Below are 19,287 nucleotides of genomic sequence, written 5' to 3' on the forward strand. Positions count from 1 at the left end.
CTGAAGGCAAACATACATTCGGAACCCTGCAGAGGTAAAAGCCACTGAGGAAGGGATTTGGAGCAAAACTATAACAAGCTGGGAAAGGAGATCTTCTCCACATCTCTGCTCTTGATTGCCCCTCTGAAACTGGCTTTTCCTTTTTAAAGGGGGGCTCTCAAGATTATGACATACACACCAGTTATAATGTCTACTTTGGTTCTGAGGAAAGTGGATTGTATTAGCTTTAAAAAAATCCACTTGTACCATCTTGAAATACTGAGGTTGCAACTGAGAATCTAACCCTGCCCTAGGGCCAATTTTTATCTATAACACACTCTTTAATGTCCTAAAATGAACTTTTGAGAAATATAGTTGGGCTTTCAGTCTAATGGGGTCCCATTTCAGGAATGCATGCTGTCATTTTAATGAGATCTCACTAAGATGCCATTTTTGTGGTTTCCATCATAAACAAGTTCAGTAACATGGATTCTTACTTTCATTGCATACAATGGCAGCACTAGAAAAAAAGGGGGGGAGGGGCGGAAAAGGGGCAAAGTGCATTTCTGGGTGGGCAAGCTGTGTCCTGCATGTTAAATTTCTGAAACAGAAATTGAGGGGGCAAACGTCAAGTTTTGCGGGGTGGGGTGGGGGGTGCTTGCCCACCTTACCCTCCGCCCCGCAGCCACCCATGATTGTACAACGATTTCCTCAACAGTTAACATATTTTCTTCTTTGCACACATGAATCTTTGTTTGCACAAATCTAGATTTACCCTTCTGGTGGCCTAAACATAAGCATTCTGGAAGTAGATTTTATGAAGCCAAAGAAAAAAGAAAAGTTGTAGATCTCTGCTACACACACACACACACCCTTTTTGGGGGGTGGGTGGGTGGAGCAGGTCCCTGTATCTATAAAACGACAGAATCATGATTGGAACGCCACCTTTTGGAATGTCAGCAACCAAGAAAATATGGCTTGATGTAAGTACTAACTAGTCACCCCTGCAAAGGCATGACCAACTGAGAAAATATATCACTAACCTCATCTATTGCTTTCTTATAGCTCTGGGAGTAAGGGAAGATTAATCAGCATCAGAGGAAACAGATCAGGACAGCAAAATGCCAGAGGAAAGGCAAGCAGGTTAGAAATAAAATCAAAATTGTTAGCTCATTGCTGTGAAGTGTAAACGAAAAAAACATCAACAAAATAGCAAATACATATTTAAAAGAGACTAAGTGGAGATTCCTCCCATGTCCTTTGTAGTATAGAAGTACAAAAACGTCAAATACAAAACTGAACTAGGAAGGAACGCCATGGATAAATTTATGTGTCTTTGTGAACTTTATAAGAAGAACATGGGGTTGTAAAAACCCACTACCAGACTACAGCCTACATCTTCAAGGGCATGTGGGGCAGCTACTAAAGCCCATAGCAGGTGGGACTTTGAAGGACATTGGTGACACTCCCTTTTGCCTGCAGTTTTTAAGAAAGCAGGGTGCTGTCTGAGGAACGAGAGGCCTTTGTACTTGGCTGATGCGTTGGACTAGCCCAGCAATCCCTGCCATTAGCATTCTGCTTTTCTGGCGACTGTACACCTGATTCTCATACAGCATTATCCTACCTAGAAACTGGACCCTTCCCTAGAAACTGGTACTATTCTCTGTTGTGTGCTGTTTCCTGGAAACACATCTTGATTATCTGCCCTCTCACAGCTGCCTCCCTCGCAATGGATCCAGTTATGACCTTGCCTATGGTTTCCAGCTTGCCTTCTCTAAAACCAGGGGTTCAACTCGTTCCAGCATCCTGAACCACCTTTGCCTTTCTAGGTGTCCTGGCCTCCAAGCTCTGGCTGGCTCCTGACAAACAAAAAACCAACTGCCACATTTTCAAAAGGCACTGAGGTGGTTCCCACGATCAGTGGGAGCCGCCTGGGGAGGGTTTGCAGGGAGAGGGGGCTTAGCCTGCTCTCCCCGCACATGAGCAGACAGTCTGCTCTGGGCGGCCACAGCAGCCGCCCACACGACTGCCGGCTCCATCACAGAGCCAGCGGGGGCTGGGCTGGGGAGCTCAGGGGCTGCGTGGACCCCGGAAGCTCCAGCATGCCCTGTGCAAGCACGCAGGGCATGCTGGAGAGACCCCTGAGCCGGGAGGCTGCTTTTCAGCCTCCTGGTCAGGGGTGTGTGTCTTCTCGTGAGTAGCTGCAGCACGGAGCCACGCCACAGCAACTCACGATTGCAAAAACTGGGTTTGCGGAGCGCTCGCTCTGCGAACCCGGTTTAAGCACTGGGCTACTTAAGCGGGTGACCCGCTTAAGAACCAGGGGGCTCGCAGCCGAGCCTGGTGGTTCTCATGATGGTAGAAAATCGGGCTAGCCCGATTTTCTACCATTGTGCGAATAGCCTCAATGCCTATCAGTTGCTAGGCATCCTGTTATTCTTTCCCTACAAGCCTATTTTTAAGCAAAAGGACACTAGGCTTTTCCCTCAGGGTAAACTTTCTAATGCTGGATTACTAAGGTTTATTGATTGGATCCTATGAGGTATTTAAATACACGAGAAACTTCAAACATGAAATTTCACTGAAAGTATTACTTCACGTGAATAGCCCCAGGCACTGATATGAAGCTTGTTTTCAAGTATTCCTATGCTGAAGCTCTTTACTGGATTGGAGCAACCTCAGCCACCATTTCTCTAAACATTCCTGTCTTCTGTAGTCTCTTTCGACATGCAACAATGAATTGGGCGGTTGGTGGTGGGGTGTCAACAACTTTGACTTTTTTGCCTCTTCCCAAGGCCATGGTGATGTTGCTTCCCAAACAAAAACTCAGTTAGCTTTCTGTGATGACAAAACCAGATTTAAGACTCACAGCAGGTCGGCTCGGTCGCGTCATGTCCTTGCTGTCTTCCTGTTTTATCTTAGCTGGCTCGTGAGAGAGAATGGGCGATCCTTCAGGCTTGGCATTTCCTGGGCAAAGAGAAAATGATGCACAAATGGGGCTAAAGACTCCTCTTTCCCTAAATATCACAGTGTGACGGGTGGGGGGGGGGAAGGGAGATCTGGGAAAACGGGGAAGACATTCAAACCCCTATCTGAAACTCTGAAGAGCTGCTGCCTGTCAGTGTGGACAATACTGAGCTAGATGGACCAATAACCTGAGTCAGGGCAGATTCATAGGTTCCTGTGTCTGTTTTGGAGAAGCCCAATCCCTCCCCATTTGCTTCAGGATCTTTATTTAATTTTTTAAAAAAACTCTAAAGAGAACCCCTTTTCTTAAAGTATGAGGCAGGCTTCTCTACAGATGCACAAGTTATTGCTAGGGAAGTCCTGCTATCTCCCCACTCCTACACCATCATCATTTTTGTTTCTATTTTAAGCCTACTCTGTAGGGCCAAAAAGGATGTGATGGGACAGCCATGCATATTTTATCCATGTTTCCGCATATAGCAGGGGCGGTGTATGTGTAGATTTTAGTTCTTTACGTGGCTCGCTTCTGTGGTCTTGGAGCTGAGCCAGGAGAAAGCTGCTCACACAGCCTTAATTGAGTTAAGAGACAAAAGCAGATGTGAGGCTGTTCTCTGCTGTGGGCAGTGGAAGGTCCAGTGCTTGACCCTGGCCACAGACTCTCAGACTTTGGGAAGAGTGGAGGGGTTGTTTGATCTAGAAGCCTGTCTTTATACAAGGGCCTGCCAGCCCTGCCTTTCTTCCCCAGGACTGAAAGGACAACTCGGAAGTGGAACATCCTCCCTAGCGGCATGTTCTGCAGCACAGAAGCAAGAACATATTCAAGGAACATAAGTATCTCAGTGCTAGGGATGTAGAGCTTCTCACCTCTGACCCGGTTCCGTTCGCTAGAGCCAGCTTGGGATCCAGGTTGTGAGCCTGCCTGTGAACTGGGTTGTGAGCTTGGCGTGCTTGAGCTGGAGGAGCTGCCACTGCTGGTCCTCTGCAAGGGGTTTTCAATGATGGGCTCTGTCCTCCGCAGGTCTGGGTTACTAGAAAAGATTGCAAGCAAAGAGAAGAGTGGTCACTCTTCACGTGTCTTTAAGGGAGCTCAATCAATGAAATCAGTAGAGTGGGGAAAGCTATCTGGTGCCACTGCAGCTGCCAAGTCCTTCCCTGACTCACATCAGATTGTCACTTCTGTACACCTGCAGCATCCAAAGCTGCAGATCTCCCTTCAGTGAATACAGATATGAAAAATACTGATATATTGCTTTTCAACAAAAGTTCCCAAAGTAATTAAAAGTAAAATAAAATGTTTGTTTGATTATATATATCAGGGATATATATATGGCTCCCTGACAGTCACTGGAGGGATGCTGTGCTGGGATTGGATAGGACCAGTTGCTCTCCCCCTGCTCTATAAAGAGAATCACCACTTTTAAAAGGTACCTCTTTGCTCAGTTAGCAGGGGATTCGTGATGCATCAGTGGTGCATGCTACTCTGGGACACATAGTTGAAATTCTCCCTTTTGATACAACATTCTGGTCAATGCTTATATCTGAACCTGCAACGTCCTAGGGCAACAGCAAAACAAAAAGCCTCTATTGGTTTGACTACCATGCTTTTGTGCAAGAAGCCCTGGGAACTGCAGATCTGTAAAGGTGCTGAGGGCCAGATTAGACAAGATAGGGGGAGATCCATGGCGTGATCTCCTGAAGTTCTTTTACATTGTAAATGCAGTCATGGGGCATCCAATCTGGAATGGGACCAATTTGGAGATTTGTGTGCCAATCATGGCATCATACCATTTTCTCAGTTGAAATATCTCTCCCCACCCACACCCACCCACCCTGACCAAAGCTGCTAGTGGGTCAAATGGAACTGGGGAAGAGCAAAACTATTCCAGACCCACAAGCCCAATCTACATTGCATCCTCCATGACTGCATTTGCAATTTTAAAAAGATGCAGGTGGGTGATCCAAACACAGTTCTCCTGCCCATCTCATCTACCTGTGCACGGAGAATCGAGTTAGAGAGCTTCAGAGATTTTGTGGGTGAATGAAGAGCGAACACACACACACACACACACACACACACACACACACACACACACACACTCCAATCAATAAATGTAGCTTAGCTAGGCAGACATGGAGGCCATTCACACGACACACAACCCAGGCGGCTCGTCGCGTCTGGAGCGCCGAGAGCCCTCCGGGAGCCCTCCAGACTTTTTAACCCGGGGTTGAGAGCAGCTGCCATGCTCGTGGCGCGGAGCACTCTGGGATGCAGGAGGGGGAAGGCCTCCCATTCTCGGCTTTTGCCATGCTGCCACTCATGTAGGTGCGTGGCACAGTGAAGGCAAAGTTGCTGCCGCTCATCTGCCAGGGAAGACAGCAGCAGCAACACCAGGCTGTGTGCACGTCCTCATGCCCTTCCTATGATAACACACAACACAAAGTAATAAAACGGCAGCAGCGAGAGTCGTGCTGTATATTTTCTGTAATCCTTCAACCACATACATATATTGCTGTTTACTCTCTCGATTAACCTATATTCCAGCTAAATCCATTTGCTGTTTACAAGTGTTTTACAACTGTGTGTAGGTGAGGCGGTGGGGGAAGGAGAGAAGAACATTATCCCAAAGTGAACTTAATCTAAATTACTGAAAAACAAAATGAAGTAAACCTGCAATTTAGAGATTAATTTTTTCCTTCCAAAATATGCATTCTTCGGCATCTGCAACTATGATAGCGGATTACATCTTCTGCGCTCCTATTCCCCAATGTTCACGGTTTCATATCTCAGCTCTTTCACGCTGCAGGCAGGCTGATACCTGACACCTTCTTTGCCAGATACACAATGCTCCTCATCCCAGCTCCCTCCTGAAGAGACACGTTGTTCTGCACATATTATGTTTTATACCTTGGCAGCTGTACCAAGAGCTAGCTGCTGGGTTTATCTTGAAGTAGCTGCAAGCCTATAGGCACCTCCAGATGGACTGTTTTACAGGTGCCAGAGGTACTGAATTACAGAACATAAGAACAGCCCTGTTGGATCAGGCCCAAGGCCTATCTAGTCCAGCATCCTATTTCACACTGTGGCCCACCAGATGCCACTGGGAAGCCGACAGGCAAGAGGTGAGGGCATGTCCTCTATCCTGCGGTTGCTCCCCTGCAACTGGTATTTAGAGACATCTTAATATTTATTTATTACATTTATAGACCACCCCATCCAAAGGCTCTGGGGGGTACACAAGTTTAAAAAGGCATAAAAACAAACAACATTTAAAACACACTGCTTAAAACAATATAAAAGCATATTTTTGAGGCTGGGAACTAGGGATAGATTGGGGCTTCTGTTGGTGTACTGTCCACCCCGCTGTCCGACTTCCTAACTGAGCTGACGGAGCTGGTCGCAGAATTGGTATTGGAGTCTCCTAGACTTTTAGTGCTGGGGGACTTTTAGTGCGGCTGTGAGGAGAAACTTAAGTATGTAGTACACCGCTCTGGGCTCCTTGGAGGAAGAGCTAGATATAAATGTAAAAACAAACAAACAAACTTCAAAATCCACTTTGGGGCTGGCTTGTCTGGTGCGGCTCAGGAGTTCATAGCAGCCATGACAACTATGGGCCTATCCCAATTAGTTTCTGAACCAACTCATGTTGCCGGCCATGCACTCGATTTGGTCTTTTGTTCGGATCAGTGGGGTGTTCCGTGGGTGGGGGATCCTGTCATTTCCCTATTGGCATGGACAGACCACTACCTGGTTAACGTTGGTCTCACAGCCACAATCCACCCCTGCAGGGGTGGTGGACCTATTAGGATGGTCCATCCAAAAAGGCTGCTGGACCCAGTAGGATTTCAAAAGGCCTTGGAGGATTTTGATGTTGGTGCAGCTCGGATTCTGTCGATGCCCTGGTGGGAACCTGGAACAGGGAATTCATCAGGGCAGTAGACATGATTGCTTCTAAGAGTCCCTTCCGACCTGCTTCCAGAATGGCCCCTTGGTATACTGAGGAGTTGTGGGGGCTGATGCGGTTGGGTAGGCAACTAGAGCGCAAGTGGAGGAGAACTTGGTTCGAATCTAACAGGATATGGCATGTGACCCATTTGAAGACTTATGCGGTGGCAGTGGTTGTGAGGAGTTTAGTCTCTCCTCCTTCTACTTCAAATCAGTCCCCGGGGTCGTTCTGCTGTGATGCTTTTAATGGGTTCTTTGCAAACAAGATCTCCTGTATTCAGGCCAACTTAGACTCCACTATTTCTGCAAGGTCTATGGAGGAGGTGTCCAGCGATCCCTCTTGCAGTATTAGATGGGATCAGTTTCAATCTGTGACTCCTGAGGATGTGGACAAGCTGCTTGGGGCAGTGCGGCCTACCACCTGTTCTCTGGATCTTTGCCCGACTTGGCTGCTTCTATCTTGCAGGGAGATTGTTGAAGGTGGCCTAGTTAATATCTTAAATGCATCGCTGAGGGAGGGTAAGGTGCCTCCTTGTCTGAAGGAGGTAATGGTTAGACCACTCTTAAAGAAGCCTTCCCTGGACCCCTTAGCGATGGATAGTTACAGGCCAATCTCCAATCTCCCTTGGTTGGGCAAGGTGATTGAGAGGGTGGTGGCTGAACAGCTCCAGGCAGTCTTGGAGGAAACTGATTATCTAGACCCATTTCAAACTGGCTTTAGAGCTGGCTATGGTGTTGAGACAGCCTTGGTCGGCCTGATGGATGACCTTTACTGGGGAATCGACAGAGGGAGTGTGTCTCTGTTGGTTCTTCTGGATCTCTCGGCGGGGTCCGATACCATCGACCATGGTATCTTTCTGGATTGTCTGGGGGAGTTGGGGATAGGGGGCACTGCTTTGCAGTGGTTCTGCTCCTATCTCTTGGGTAGATTCCAGATGGTGGAGCTTAGTGACAGTTGCTCCTCAAAACGGGAGCTGTTATGTGGAGTCCCTCAGGACTTCATTCTGTCACCAATGCTTTTCAATATTTACACGAAACCGCCGGGTGAGGTCATCAGGAGATTTGGTGCTGGGTGTTATCAGTATGCTGATGACACCCAAATCTACTTCTCCTTTTCATCTTCAGGAAATGGCATTCTTTCTTTAAATGCCTGCCTACAGGCAGTAATGGGCTGGATGAGGGATAACAGATTGAAGCTGAATCCAAGCAGGATGGAGGTGCTCATTGTGGGGGCTCAGAATCTGAGGGGTCAGTTAGATCTTCCTGTGCTGGATGGGGTTACGCTCTCCTGGAAGGAGCAGGTGCGCAGCCTGGGAGTACTCCTGGACCCAGGCCTCACCCTGGTATCTCAGGTGGAGGCCATGGCCAGGAGTGCTTTCTATCAACTTTGGCTGATTCGACAGCTGCACCCATTCCTTGAAGAGGATGACCTCAAAACAGTGGTGCATCAGCTGGTAACCTCCCGGCTTGACTACTGCAATGCGCTCTACGTGGGGTTGCCTTTGTACGTAGTCCGGAAACTTCAGTTAGTTCAGAATGCGGCAGCCAGATTGGTCTCTGGGGCAACCTGAAGAGACCATATTATGCCTGTTTTGAAACAGTTACACTGGCTGCCAATATGTTTCCAGGCAAAATACAAAGTGCTGGTCATTACCTTTAAAGCCCTGAATGGCTTAGGTCCGAGTTATCTTAGAGAGCGCCTTCTTCTGCATGATCCCCACCACACATTAAGATCATCTGAGGAGGTCTGTCTCCAGTTACCACTGATTTGTCTGGTGGTGACTCAGAGGCGGGTCTTCTCTGTAGCTGCTCCTGGGCTGTGGAATGCACTCCTGGCAGAAATCCGCAATTTGAATTCTTTATTGGCCTTCAGGAGAGCCCTTAAAACTTATCTGTTTGGCCTGGCCTTCCAGGGTTTCTAAATAGTTGTAATTGGTTTTAATGTTGTAACCTGGTTTTCAGAGTTTTTTCATTGTTGTGACTGTTTAATTGCTGTTTTATGATGTTTTAATTGTTAGTTGTAGTTTTATAATGTTTAACAATTTCTGTTTTAATTAACTGATTTTAATGGTTTTGTTTTAATTGTAAACCGCCCTGAGCCGTTTTGGAAGGGCGGTATAAAAATCGAATGAATGAATGAATGAATGAATGAATGAATGAATAAATTTTAAAGCAACTCAAAACCATTTATAACCAGTTAAAATACTTTAAAAAACTATTTAAAAACCTTGGAAGGCCAAGCCAAACAAGTAAGTTTTTAGGGCTCTCTTAAAGGCTAAACTGTGGATATCTGACAGGAGTGCATTCCATAGGCCAGGAGCAGCTACAGAGAAAGCCTGGTTTCGAGTCGTCACCAGACATACACGTGGTAACTGCAGACGGACCTCTCCAGATGACCTCAACGTGTGATGGGGATCATATAGAAGAAGGCGCTCTCTAAAGTAGCCCAGACCCAAGCTGCTCAGGGCTTTAAAAGAAATAACCAGCACTTTGTATTTTGCCTGGAAACATATTGGCAGCCAGTGCAACTGTTTTAAAACAGGCATAATATGGTCTCTCTGGGTTTTGAATTAAGTTTTGAACAAGTCCCATACTTTCTATTGATTTGAACCTCCTTACTTTCTCTTTCATCTGCCTTTTTACCAGTCCCCTCATTTTTTACAAGTTTCCTCTTCTGAAGTCCAACACATCTGTATTCAACTTCCTTGGCAGTGCTCTACTTGCATATAAGTTGAACTGGATTACACTATGGTCACTATTCCCCAATGGTTCTACAACTCTGACATCTCACACCAGGTCCTGGGCACTACTCAGGATTAAGTCCAAAATCGTCTTTTCTCTGGTTGGTTCTGTGACCAACTGTTCTAAGGCACAGTCATTTAGCATGTCTAGAAACTGGGCATCTCTGTCAATACCCGCACATGAACTTGCCTAGTCTATGTGAGGGTAATTGAAGTCACCCATTATTACAGCTCTGTCTCTCTTTGACACCTCTCTTATTTGCTTCTCCAGGTCACACTCAAGAGTTTTGATCTGGAGGGCATCCGGATCCCTAGCACATCCCTAGTAACACATTTCCTTTCAGTCCTCATATTGTCATCCATAGTGATTCTGTGGAGGACTCCAGTCCTCTTAGGCTTTCTAGCTTGTTGGATTCTATCCCTTCTTTAATATACAGTGCTACTCCACCTGCAATTCACCCCTCCCTGTCCTCTCTGTAGAATTTGTATCCGGGAATAACCGTGTCCCAGTGGTTCTCATAGTTCCACCAGGTTTATGGTATGCCCACTATATCTATGTTTTCATTAGCAACCAAACATTCCAGCTTGACTGTCTTGGCTCAGAGCCTTCTGACATTGGTATATAAACACCTATATGCTGAGTCTCACCTATACGCTGATCCTGGTGTTTCCGTGTGCTATTTCCTTTACTGTCATTTTACCTTTTTGACCAGCTGCCTGTCTGCTCTACTTCTGGTTCCACTGTCTCAACCATGCATTGAGGCTCCTCAGTTCCACCTGTCTCTCTGGCCCTCCACGTGGAACAGGTAGCATAGCACTTCAGAGAACGCTACCCTGGAGGCCCTGGACTTCAGTATGCTACCTAGCAGGCTAAATCTGGCTTCCAAGACATCCCGACTGAATTTCCCAACATCGTTGGTGCTGACATGCACCGCAACGTTCCCAGCACTGCCTAACAACCCATCTAGACACTGCATGACATCTGCAACCTTCGCACCAGGCAGGCAAGTCACCATGCATTCTACACGCAGGTCACAAACCCATCTCTCTAGGCCACTAACAATCAAATCGCACATTACTAGGAGGCCCCCAAGCCCTGGAGGAGTATCCTCTGTTCGTGAGGATATGAGCACATCACCTAAGGAAGCAGGCCCTTCTAAGGGAGCATTCACCTCTTTCTGAGACTGATGTCCTCTTTCCCTGAGAACTTCATTCTCCATGACAGCAGAGGAGCTGTCACCCTGGGTGTGGGATGCTTCTATCATGACCCTGAGGGTGTCACTCACATACCTCTCTGCCTCTCTGAGCGTCTCCAGGCCAGTCACATTGGCTTCGAGGGAACGAACTTGTTCCCTGAGAGCTAGGAGCTCTTTGCACTGAACACCCACCCACAATTTCTGCCTCTCAGGCAGATAGTCATACATGCAACACTCTGTGCAATACATTGGGAAGCACCCCCTCCCCACTGGCATTCTAATTTTATAACTAGTTTTTTTTTTTTGCTATTTAGAATATGTAAAACTTGCTTACTTGAAAGCTAGCTCTCAGCTGCAGTTGTCAACTAATTAAAAGTTTTAAGCTCTGTCCTCCAAGAAAATTACAAAAGTGGGGCAGTACATACCTTCTCTTCGTACCATGAGTCCCCTTTGTGATAAAGGGGGAACTGCTTGTGTGCCTCCCCGCACACTTCCCCACTAAACTCCACGTCACATTCCTTCTATATCTATTTGCAAACTCCTATTTGCAAAGTTCCCCTGGTCTGAGCCTTGTTTTCTCAAGAGCTGCTTTCAGATTGAGCTACCTTAGGAATGTGGCCCCTCTCACAAGCTGTGTGACTCACCTGCAGCTAATGCTCCACCCGCTGTCTCTTTAGGCACAATTGAAAAACTGCCCTGTAAAGATCAAACCTCCAACCAGCCAGAAATCAAACCCTAGAAAAGACTAACCCTAACAAACTTAGCTTGTCCTTTCCCCCTTGTTTTCTTGTTGATTTATTTATCTAAATATATGGCTGCTTGCTGTTTTCTTTAGGGAAGAACATAAAAGTTTGCTGCCTCCCCTGGTCTGAACCTTGTCTTCTCAAGAGCTGCAAAACCCAGGTGTTTGGGGTTGCTGCTGGAGGCCAGATGTAATAGCCTCTAGAAAAATTATTCTCAGAAAGATGTTGGCAGTGATTGACAGTAGGAGTGGGTGGGGCTTCTTCTCTGCTGGGCTGCAGATATAAGACCCACTGGCTTCCATCTCTTCTTCTCCACAACAGCAAGCGCTGCGGGACAAGATGGCAAGTGCCCTCATCCCAGCCCTTTGGTTTGGCTGCTGTTGAAGAAGGTCTGATATAAACAGCACCCCCCCCCCCAATACACACAAATCAGCACTAACAATAGTACTAAGTCCTTGTGTTATCTGATATGTCGTCCTAGATACAAATCCCCCCTCCAACTTCCTCTTTGGTTGCTAGAGGAAACCACCTACCTCTCAACAGTAGTTTGAGGTAACCATCAGAAGTATATGAGAAAGGCAAAACAGTCTGCTTATAGGGTAATGTTGCAACTGTATAAACAACTGGCAACTGTATAAACCAAACGCACAAGCCAATAGCCCTCTTCTTACACACAGCCCTGAAAACTTCAATGAACGCAGGTGGGGGAGGGAGCTAGATCACACCTGTGGGCCATATCCCCAGGGGTGCCGCCAGCAGGTGTATCAGCATTAGCCCACTCCCTTCTCACACATTCCCTCAATGTATGGAGTAGGGAACTGTGAGGCTAGTATGGTGTAGCATGTTGGACTGGACCAGGGACACCTGGTCCAAATCCCATCCCTGTGGAAGGAAAATGTGATTGATAACATACCCAATCAGCTCACCTGGCCTCTGGAACTTTAAAATCCAAAGGCACATCTGTACTTGGAACAGTTGGAAGTACATTTAATGCACACCCAGTCTAGTATACATCACAAGCTGAGTCCTGTTTTCACCTTCCCTTCATGCACTGAACAAGTGGAAGTGGGATTGTGTTTGCTGGCTGCTCCCCTCCCCTCCCCATGTCTGCCAGAAGATGAGAGCAGGGCTCTACACATGCAGGTGCTGAATATGTGATCTGTTCTTACTTTCACTCGAATGTGTGGAAGCTACCCAGGCTTTCCTCCTCCCTTGCTTCCACACAACTGAAAACTGGGAGCACACACAGCTCCCAAACCCGAGCAGAACACAGTTTTTGATTGTATGAATGACCTCATTGTCAGCCTGCCTTGCAAACTAGACTTCAGACTTTTTATATTATTATTTTAAACCAGCTTCCCCTTTACTTTAATGAATTAGATTTGCTAGTTTAGCATCAGGGTGTCCAGAGATTAGCGACAGCTCTATTTCACTCCTAGCTGATAATGGAGGGGAGAGACAGAGGGAAGGCGATTCAGTTCCTTGGCCCTACCCCTTTGTCCTTATGCATCTCAAGGGGCATGGGGAACGACAGGAAAGGATCCTGCTCCAGTCTTCCAATTGTCTCCTTCCTTCCCTCTGCCTGGACCCTTTGGGGTTATGGGTGCAAAGTGGTGTGTATTGTGGGGAGGGGCTTTCCGGCTGGGGGTGGGAACTGTTTTTAATACAGAACTGAGGACACACAAATTCCTCTGTTTTGATACATGTTTAACTGATACAAGTTTCAGTTAATTTCATGGGACTCATCTTTCTCCCTTTCAGCCTGTGTCCCCGTGGGAGGAAAAAACCCTCAAGATTTCTCTGCTTTCTTCATTGTAGTTGGCATTACCTTGCTCTTATTGGCTGTGAGCCTAGCCGAGGTCCCAGGGCATTGCCATTTCCAGGAGAGTTTTTCCGAGCTAATGCAGGTGAGATGGAAGTGGTTCGTTGAGGCACCTGTAAGGAAACAGATACACATGAGCTACTGGGCTGCATGGTAAAGATCAGTTCCACAGTTCACACAAGCAACTGGGTCTAGGTTTTGGCAGCTTTGCAATCCTGGAGTCTGTTTTTAAATTGCCTATTGAAAATAGGGTTTTAAATATTATTACTATTGGCCAGCATTCATCACAGCATGACACCGGTGTTAGGGGTGTGCACGGAACCAGCTGGCCCGGTTCAGTTCGAGTCTGGACTGGCCCTGAACCTAACCAGCCAAGTTCGGTCCAGCCCCCATCGAACCCCACCCCTCAGTTGGGTCTGTGAATTTTTTTAAAATTAAAATAAATTAAAAATACCTCTAGCCCCTTCGGGGGGCTTCCTGTAGGCTGTGGTGTGTGTGTGTGTGTGTGTGTGTGTGTGTGTGTGTCCGCAAAGGTCCCCCCCCCGCTGGCTTCTTAAATCACTGCCATGGCCCAGGAAAATGCTTGTTTTCGGCCCATTTGGGCCTCTGTAAGTGTGTGCGGTGGCTTCATAAATGGCCTCTGTGAGGCCTGGCATGGCCCAGGGCCATGCCAATTAAAAAAAAAAATCCACGGATTTGTCCGGAGGTTCGGTTCTGGTCCGGACAGAACCGGGGTGTCTGTGTTTCAGTTTGATCCTGAACCCCCGAACCTCTGGACCAAACCCCCAAACCGAGGAGTAGAGTAGGCTGAAAGCTAGTGTGACTGGTCCAAGGACCCCTAGGGAGCTTCATGGCAGACCAGGGTTTTGAATCTGGGTTTCCCCTGCCCCACACCAACATTCTAAACACTTCAGCACCCCAATTCTGAGAAGGCACATCAAATGGAACAATCTTCATTTGATTTAGAAACAGATTGCAGGCTATTTCTGCCATTTTGTTACTATTGCTGTCTAATCTCCAATGAATACTGTCTCATCTACCTTAATTTCTGGGGGGGGGGAGAAAAGAAGAGAAAAAGAAAATAAAGTCTTACATTCTGTAAGACTTTACATATTTTACAGAACAAGCAATCTTATGCACATTTACCTACATGTCTTATTCTGGATATAGATGTAGGATTTGGGATCTGATTTGATCATTTTGGAAGAATTTTGCAGCCAAAGAATTCAAGACCATCAGCCCAGGAGTTCTAGACCAGCCCCATGAATCACTGTCGTACTTGCATTCCAAGGGTCTGGCAAAAACAGCTGGTGATAAACTTTTCTCAGCATTAGTGCAAGCTGTCCCTTTGTTGCATTTAAATCTTGGGAAAGATTACTGTTGACTTTGCCTCATCTAATCAATCAGCTATCTCCCACCCACCCACCTCCATGGAATCTGAGGCAAAGAGCTGATTCAGCATGGGAAAAAGTTTTAACAGCCATGTCACAATTCATCCAAAAAGAAAGGTTATAAACAAGGCAACTGCATTAATGTATTGGAAAAGAGCCTTAATTAAAGAGCCACTGCCATCACGTCATTAAGGCATAAAGCTTTTGGAACCCTTACAGAACACTCCATCAGGTATTGATCACAACTGGAGGCATGATGTCAGCCTAGATCCAGTATGGCAAGTTTTCAGTTGTGAACAGTTCTCTTTTTGCCCAAGGAGAAAAAGAAAAGGAATGAAAGACAAAGAAAGTGACACTGATTCATTCTGATTTCAGTAAGAGACTTGTGGGGCCCTCCTGCACAATAATATGCAATTGTGTTTTTGTGTACTTGCCAGAGGAGAGTAGCTAGCAGTTCTAGCTGGTTGGTGTAAAACATGTCCTTGAGTCTGTTTTATCAGTTGATGCTGTGAACTGGTGCTTCATGGACAGAACACCTAGGAGTGGGCTATGGTGCCAGACTCTGGCACATAATCTGTAGGAGTGACAAGACCTGGTCCTAGGCAGTGCAGCAGCAACTGGTGCTAGAGTGCCAATATTTCCTTCCTGCCCCGACATGTAGTGCTGTGCCAGACAACTCGAAGGCTCAAAGTTGTTTGGCTCCAACATGCCTTGAAGGCCATGTGAGTAGTATGATTTTAGGTGAGTCACACATTGCATTGTGCACATACAGACATTTTTGTGTGAATGACTATACTTGCTTTCATTTTAGAAGCCAACATAGGGACTGGATCTCTAGAAAGTGTAGAAAACAAATAGTATGTACTGCTGCACATTCATTGAACACAACATACTGACCAACAATCAAATGTACACCGGTTGCATGCTAACATGGGCTCTTGGGTCACCTTTACACAGTAGAAAGGAGCTTCCTTCTTAGGATCCTGGCTGGGTCACACAAGATGCAGTTTGTGTCTCCGTGGATAATGTGTATCTGTCTAATTCTGAATATTTTCTGTGAGAAGCGTACCCTTAGCCATGCTAGACTTCTTGCAGGATCCAAGTCCTTGTCCGGGTTACATTTGAGCTTGATGTGAATTTCTAAGCAATGCAGTCAACAGCTGAGAGCAGAGAGTCACTTTACATGGCACATTTCCCTAAACATTCTGCCGTAGCCAATCAAGACTCCCTGTTTGCCTTTTGGGAGCTTATTGTCAGAGACACCAATGCAATGCTGGTGTTGGCTCAAATATTGCATGAAGTGGGTCTGAAGGTGCCACTGCAGATGAGTTGAGCTACTCCCTTTCCAAACTTTGCAAGTTAGCAGCCACCCGATGTTTACCTTTGGTGGAATGTCTTCCTCCTGTCGTAACCAAGAACTTCGGTCAAACTTTTCAACACGAGGGGGGAGAGGAGGGTTTTCAGAGGTGGGGTCCGAGTTCTGCCTTGGCATCTCAGTGCGGTGAGAGGTCACCGTCAGAGCCTCCTGAAACCCAGCCATTCCCTTTGTGGGCTGTTCATGCAGTGACTGAGAGGCAGGCAAGGAAGGTCCTTGGGATTTCACACTGACCAGATGTGGAATCTATGCACCAAGTTAAAACAAAGCCATCAGTATGAATCGGGAATTTTTATTATTATTTTTTGGAAAATTAGTTTCAAAACATCTTTTTAAAAAACAAAAACAAAAAACTTTGTTCCCCAATTTATTTATTTTTTGGTTTCAAACTTTTAAAAAGTTTCCTTAAAAATATATATTAAAATTCAGTATAACGCAGACTGAGGTCAAGAAATGCCAAATATGAGATTCCTCATTTAACCTTAATTCTGTCCCTCTCTACATATTCATTATGATTGAAATCTTTAACAATATGGTCATGTGTTATTTATGAAATGATTTAAGGTTACATATGAAATGGTGGCGTATTTTGTTTGTTTTTTGCAGGCTCAGAGATACCTGAAAGCAGAGGAGACCTGATTTTCTCCAGGCCTTTGAGCAGTTAATGGCATAACAATGTGCTAACTTGTTTGGAATGGAATTCCTGAGGGCTTTTGCTTCTTGTTTTAAAGAAAACTGGGGAAAACATGAAGACATAGTGGCTGTTTTCAGAAGCTGTAGGTTTTGAACAGTTGCCAAAAACTGCTAACCTTTTTTGTAATGGTTTATTTCAGTATTATGTGTAACATAATCAAGATTTATTCACAAGAGTGATGTTCCTTATTCTGTTTTGATACTCTGTTTCTGAAGGTGCACTTACTCCTTATTTTTGGTTGCATTATGAATATAAATGTTTATACTTTGGAGGAAGTGTTTGGCTATAAGAAGAACATACTCATATGGTAAGTCTAAATTATAATTTGCTTTCTTTCAAGGTGTTACATTCCACAATTGGAAATACACTTTATATTTCCACTAAGATGATCACACATAAGCTCTGAATCACAGCCCCATGGTACTCGACACATTTATTATCTTATAAACAAGGTGTTTGGGGTCTTTTGTATGTTTACAGAGTAGGGGATGAGGGGCTTGTGTTTTCTTTCCAAGTCATAAGAAAAGAATGCGACTTCGGTAAAATTATTTTCAAGATGGATGAAAATAAACTAAAGAAATTGGATGGAAAGAAAGTTGGAGTGTAGTGGTTAGGGAAAGCAATGATGGTAAAATGGCTCTTCGTCCAAAAGTGGTTCTTAAGCTATAGGGCACTTTGTTTCGGTTCAGTTGAATGAAATGATCCCAACTAAGACAAAAAGATTGCCATACTGGAACAGATCAATGTTTCATATACATCCTTTACCTTTCCCCCAGTGGTAGCCACTACCTGATGGTTCCAAAGAAAAAAAGTATTGATCACCCATCTCCTGTTTTTCCTTTGGAAAGCTCAAAGAGGCTTACATGCGGCTCTCCGACAGACATCCATCCAGGCTGCCTAGCTTTAACAATGTAATGGCAAAACGGTTTATTATACAGCAGAAGAAAGGAGGAAAGGGATGGTCCGGAACAGAACTGATGATCAGGTTATGAATGGAGTCATGACCAGGTTATGAATGGGGCCAATACTGCCTTTATTTGCTCACAGTTTCAGATGAATCAGTGGTTATTTCATGCAACTCATACCTTCAGGGCAGCAAACCCAGGCTGGCCGAGCACAGAGTTGACAGGATTCAGGAACTAACCTATGATCTTTGGTAAGCGTACCTCTGTGATAACACTTTTCTAAAGATGTGTGAATCACTCACATTTTACATTTGTAGATGCATACTTTCAAAAATCTTAGGAATTTACCTAAACAAGTTATAATAATATAAAGAGGCTGAAATTGTTATTTTGCTGAGGTTTTGGAGGAAAGTGAGGCAAACAAACAGGGCTTGGGAACCCCATGACTGCTTGCTTATCATTAAGTTCTGTGCAAATATGGAGTCTCTTATATCTGAGCCAGATTATCTGAATTCAATATGAAACTCCACCCACCCTTCATGCCCAATGGCAGATGTAACCCCATGTCAATATAATATGATTCAAATGGCCTTCTTTACCAGATTTCCTGAAACTCAGTTGCTACCTGGCTGGTGGGGTTCCACCCGGGTCACAATCAGGAGTTGACTTGATGCTCACATGCTCCCTCCACTCTGATTCCCATGAAGGGAAAATTCAATAATTATACTGTTTATCTGAATGTGCAATATCTCAAATCCTTTGAGATACCCCATTTTACCCCACTTCATGGCTAAGATACCTTGAGCTGACTTTCCAGGAGATTTTAGTATACTAAACTACATGTGTGACTAATCTTCCTCATGAAAATATTTGAGCTGTGGGTTGAATTAGGATGTAGTAAGCTGGAACATGTCTGCACATTTACTAGATTTGTTCACTGTGCCCAGATCAACTGGGGTGGGGTGAGGAGCTAGATGTAGGGCTGCCCTCATCATGATACTTTCTCCCTCAGCATACTAATTATGTTGTTTGATTGCTTCTTTGGTAGATGTGGCATATTTAGGGAGCTCATTACCTTGGTTGAGAACCATCTGTGGTAATCCCACATGATTTGCATAGGGCCAACAAAGACAACAAGATTCCAATGAACCACTATACCTGTGGATCCACCGGTCTGAGCATGGGTGGCGTCCGAGCAGGTTGAACCCCACTAATACTAAAAGACTCTGAACGAGGAGGCAGGTTTGGATCTGATATCCTGTTGGCCACCTTGTGAGGCATTGCTGGAGAGCTCTGTCGGTTGAGCCTGGAACGTTCCTCAACCTGAGGCAACAGGGGAAAAGAAGCAGTTATCTTTAGTGGTCTGGATATACTACCCGCATCTATCCAGAACCTGTGCAGCCATTTCCTCACCTCAAATATCCAATCAGCCACAGATTCTTGGCTACTACAAAGGACTTTCATATTTGGAAAAAGAATGCAAACAACAACAATATGTTGTTGTTAAGCTTATGCATGCTGCTTAGTAGGC

General features: G+C 45.5%; 1 protein-coding gene across 11 annotated transcripts in view; it reads right to left on the bottom strand.

Annotated features, from left to right (window-relative positions):
* The window catches only part of TNIK (TRAF2 and NCK interacting kinase), a 413,952-nt gene that overhangs the window by 52,925 nt on the left and 341,740 nt on the right, over positions 1-19,287 (bottom strand). For 8 of the 11 annotated variants that reach the window (XM_053305179.1, XM_053305184.1, XM_053305182.1 and 5 more), the window contains 6 exons: positions 18,915-19,079; positions 16,164-16,403; positions 13,398-13,504; positions 3,811-3,974; positions 2,849-2,946; positions 1,023-1,046 (listed from right to left, as the gene is read on the bottom strand). In XM_053305179.1, coding sequence (XP_053161154.1) covers positions 1,023-1,046; positions 2,849-2,946; positions 3,811-3,974; positions 13,398-13,504; positions 16,164-16,403; positions 18,915-19,079 — 798 coding nt within the window. The remainder of the gene's footprint in view (positions 1-1,022; positions 1,047-2,848; positions 2,947-3,810; positions 3,975-13,397; positions 13,505-16,163; positions 16,404-18,914; positions 19,080-19,287) is intronic. The other 3 variants (XM_053305176.1, XM_053305181.1, XM_053305183.1) reach the window with 2 other exon arrangements.

The sequence above is a fragment of the Hemicordylus capensis genome, chromosome 3 (genome assembly GCF_027244095.1).
Source record: "Hemicordylus capensis ecotype Gifberg chromosome 3, rHemCap1.1.pri, whole genome shotgun sequence".
Classification (NCBI taxonomy): Eukaryota; Metazoa; Chordata; class Lepidosauria; order Squamata; family Cordylidae; genus Hemicordylus; species Hemicordylus capensis.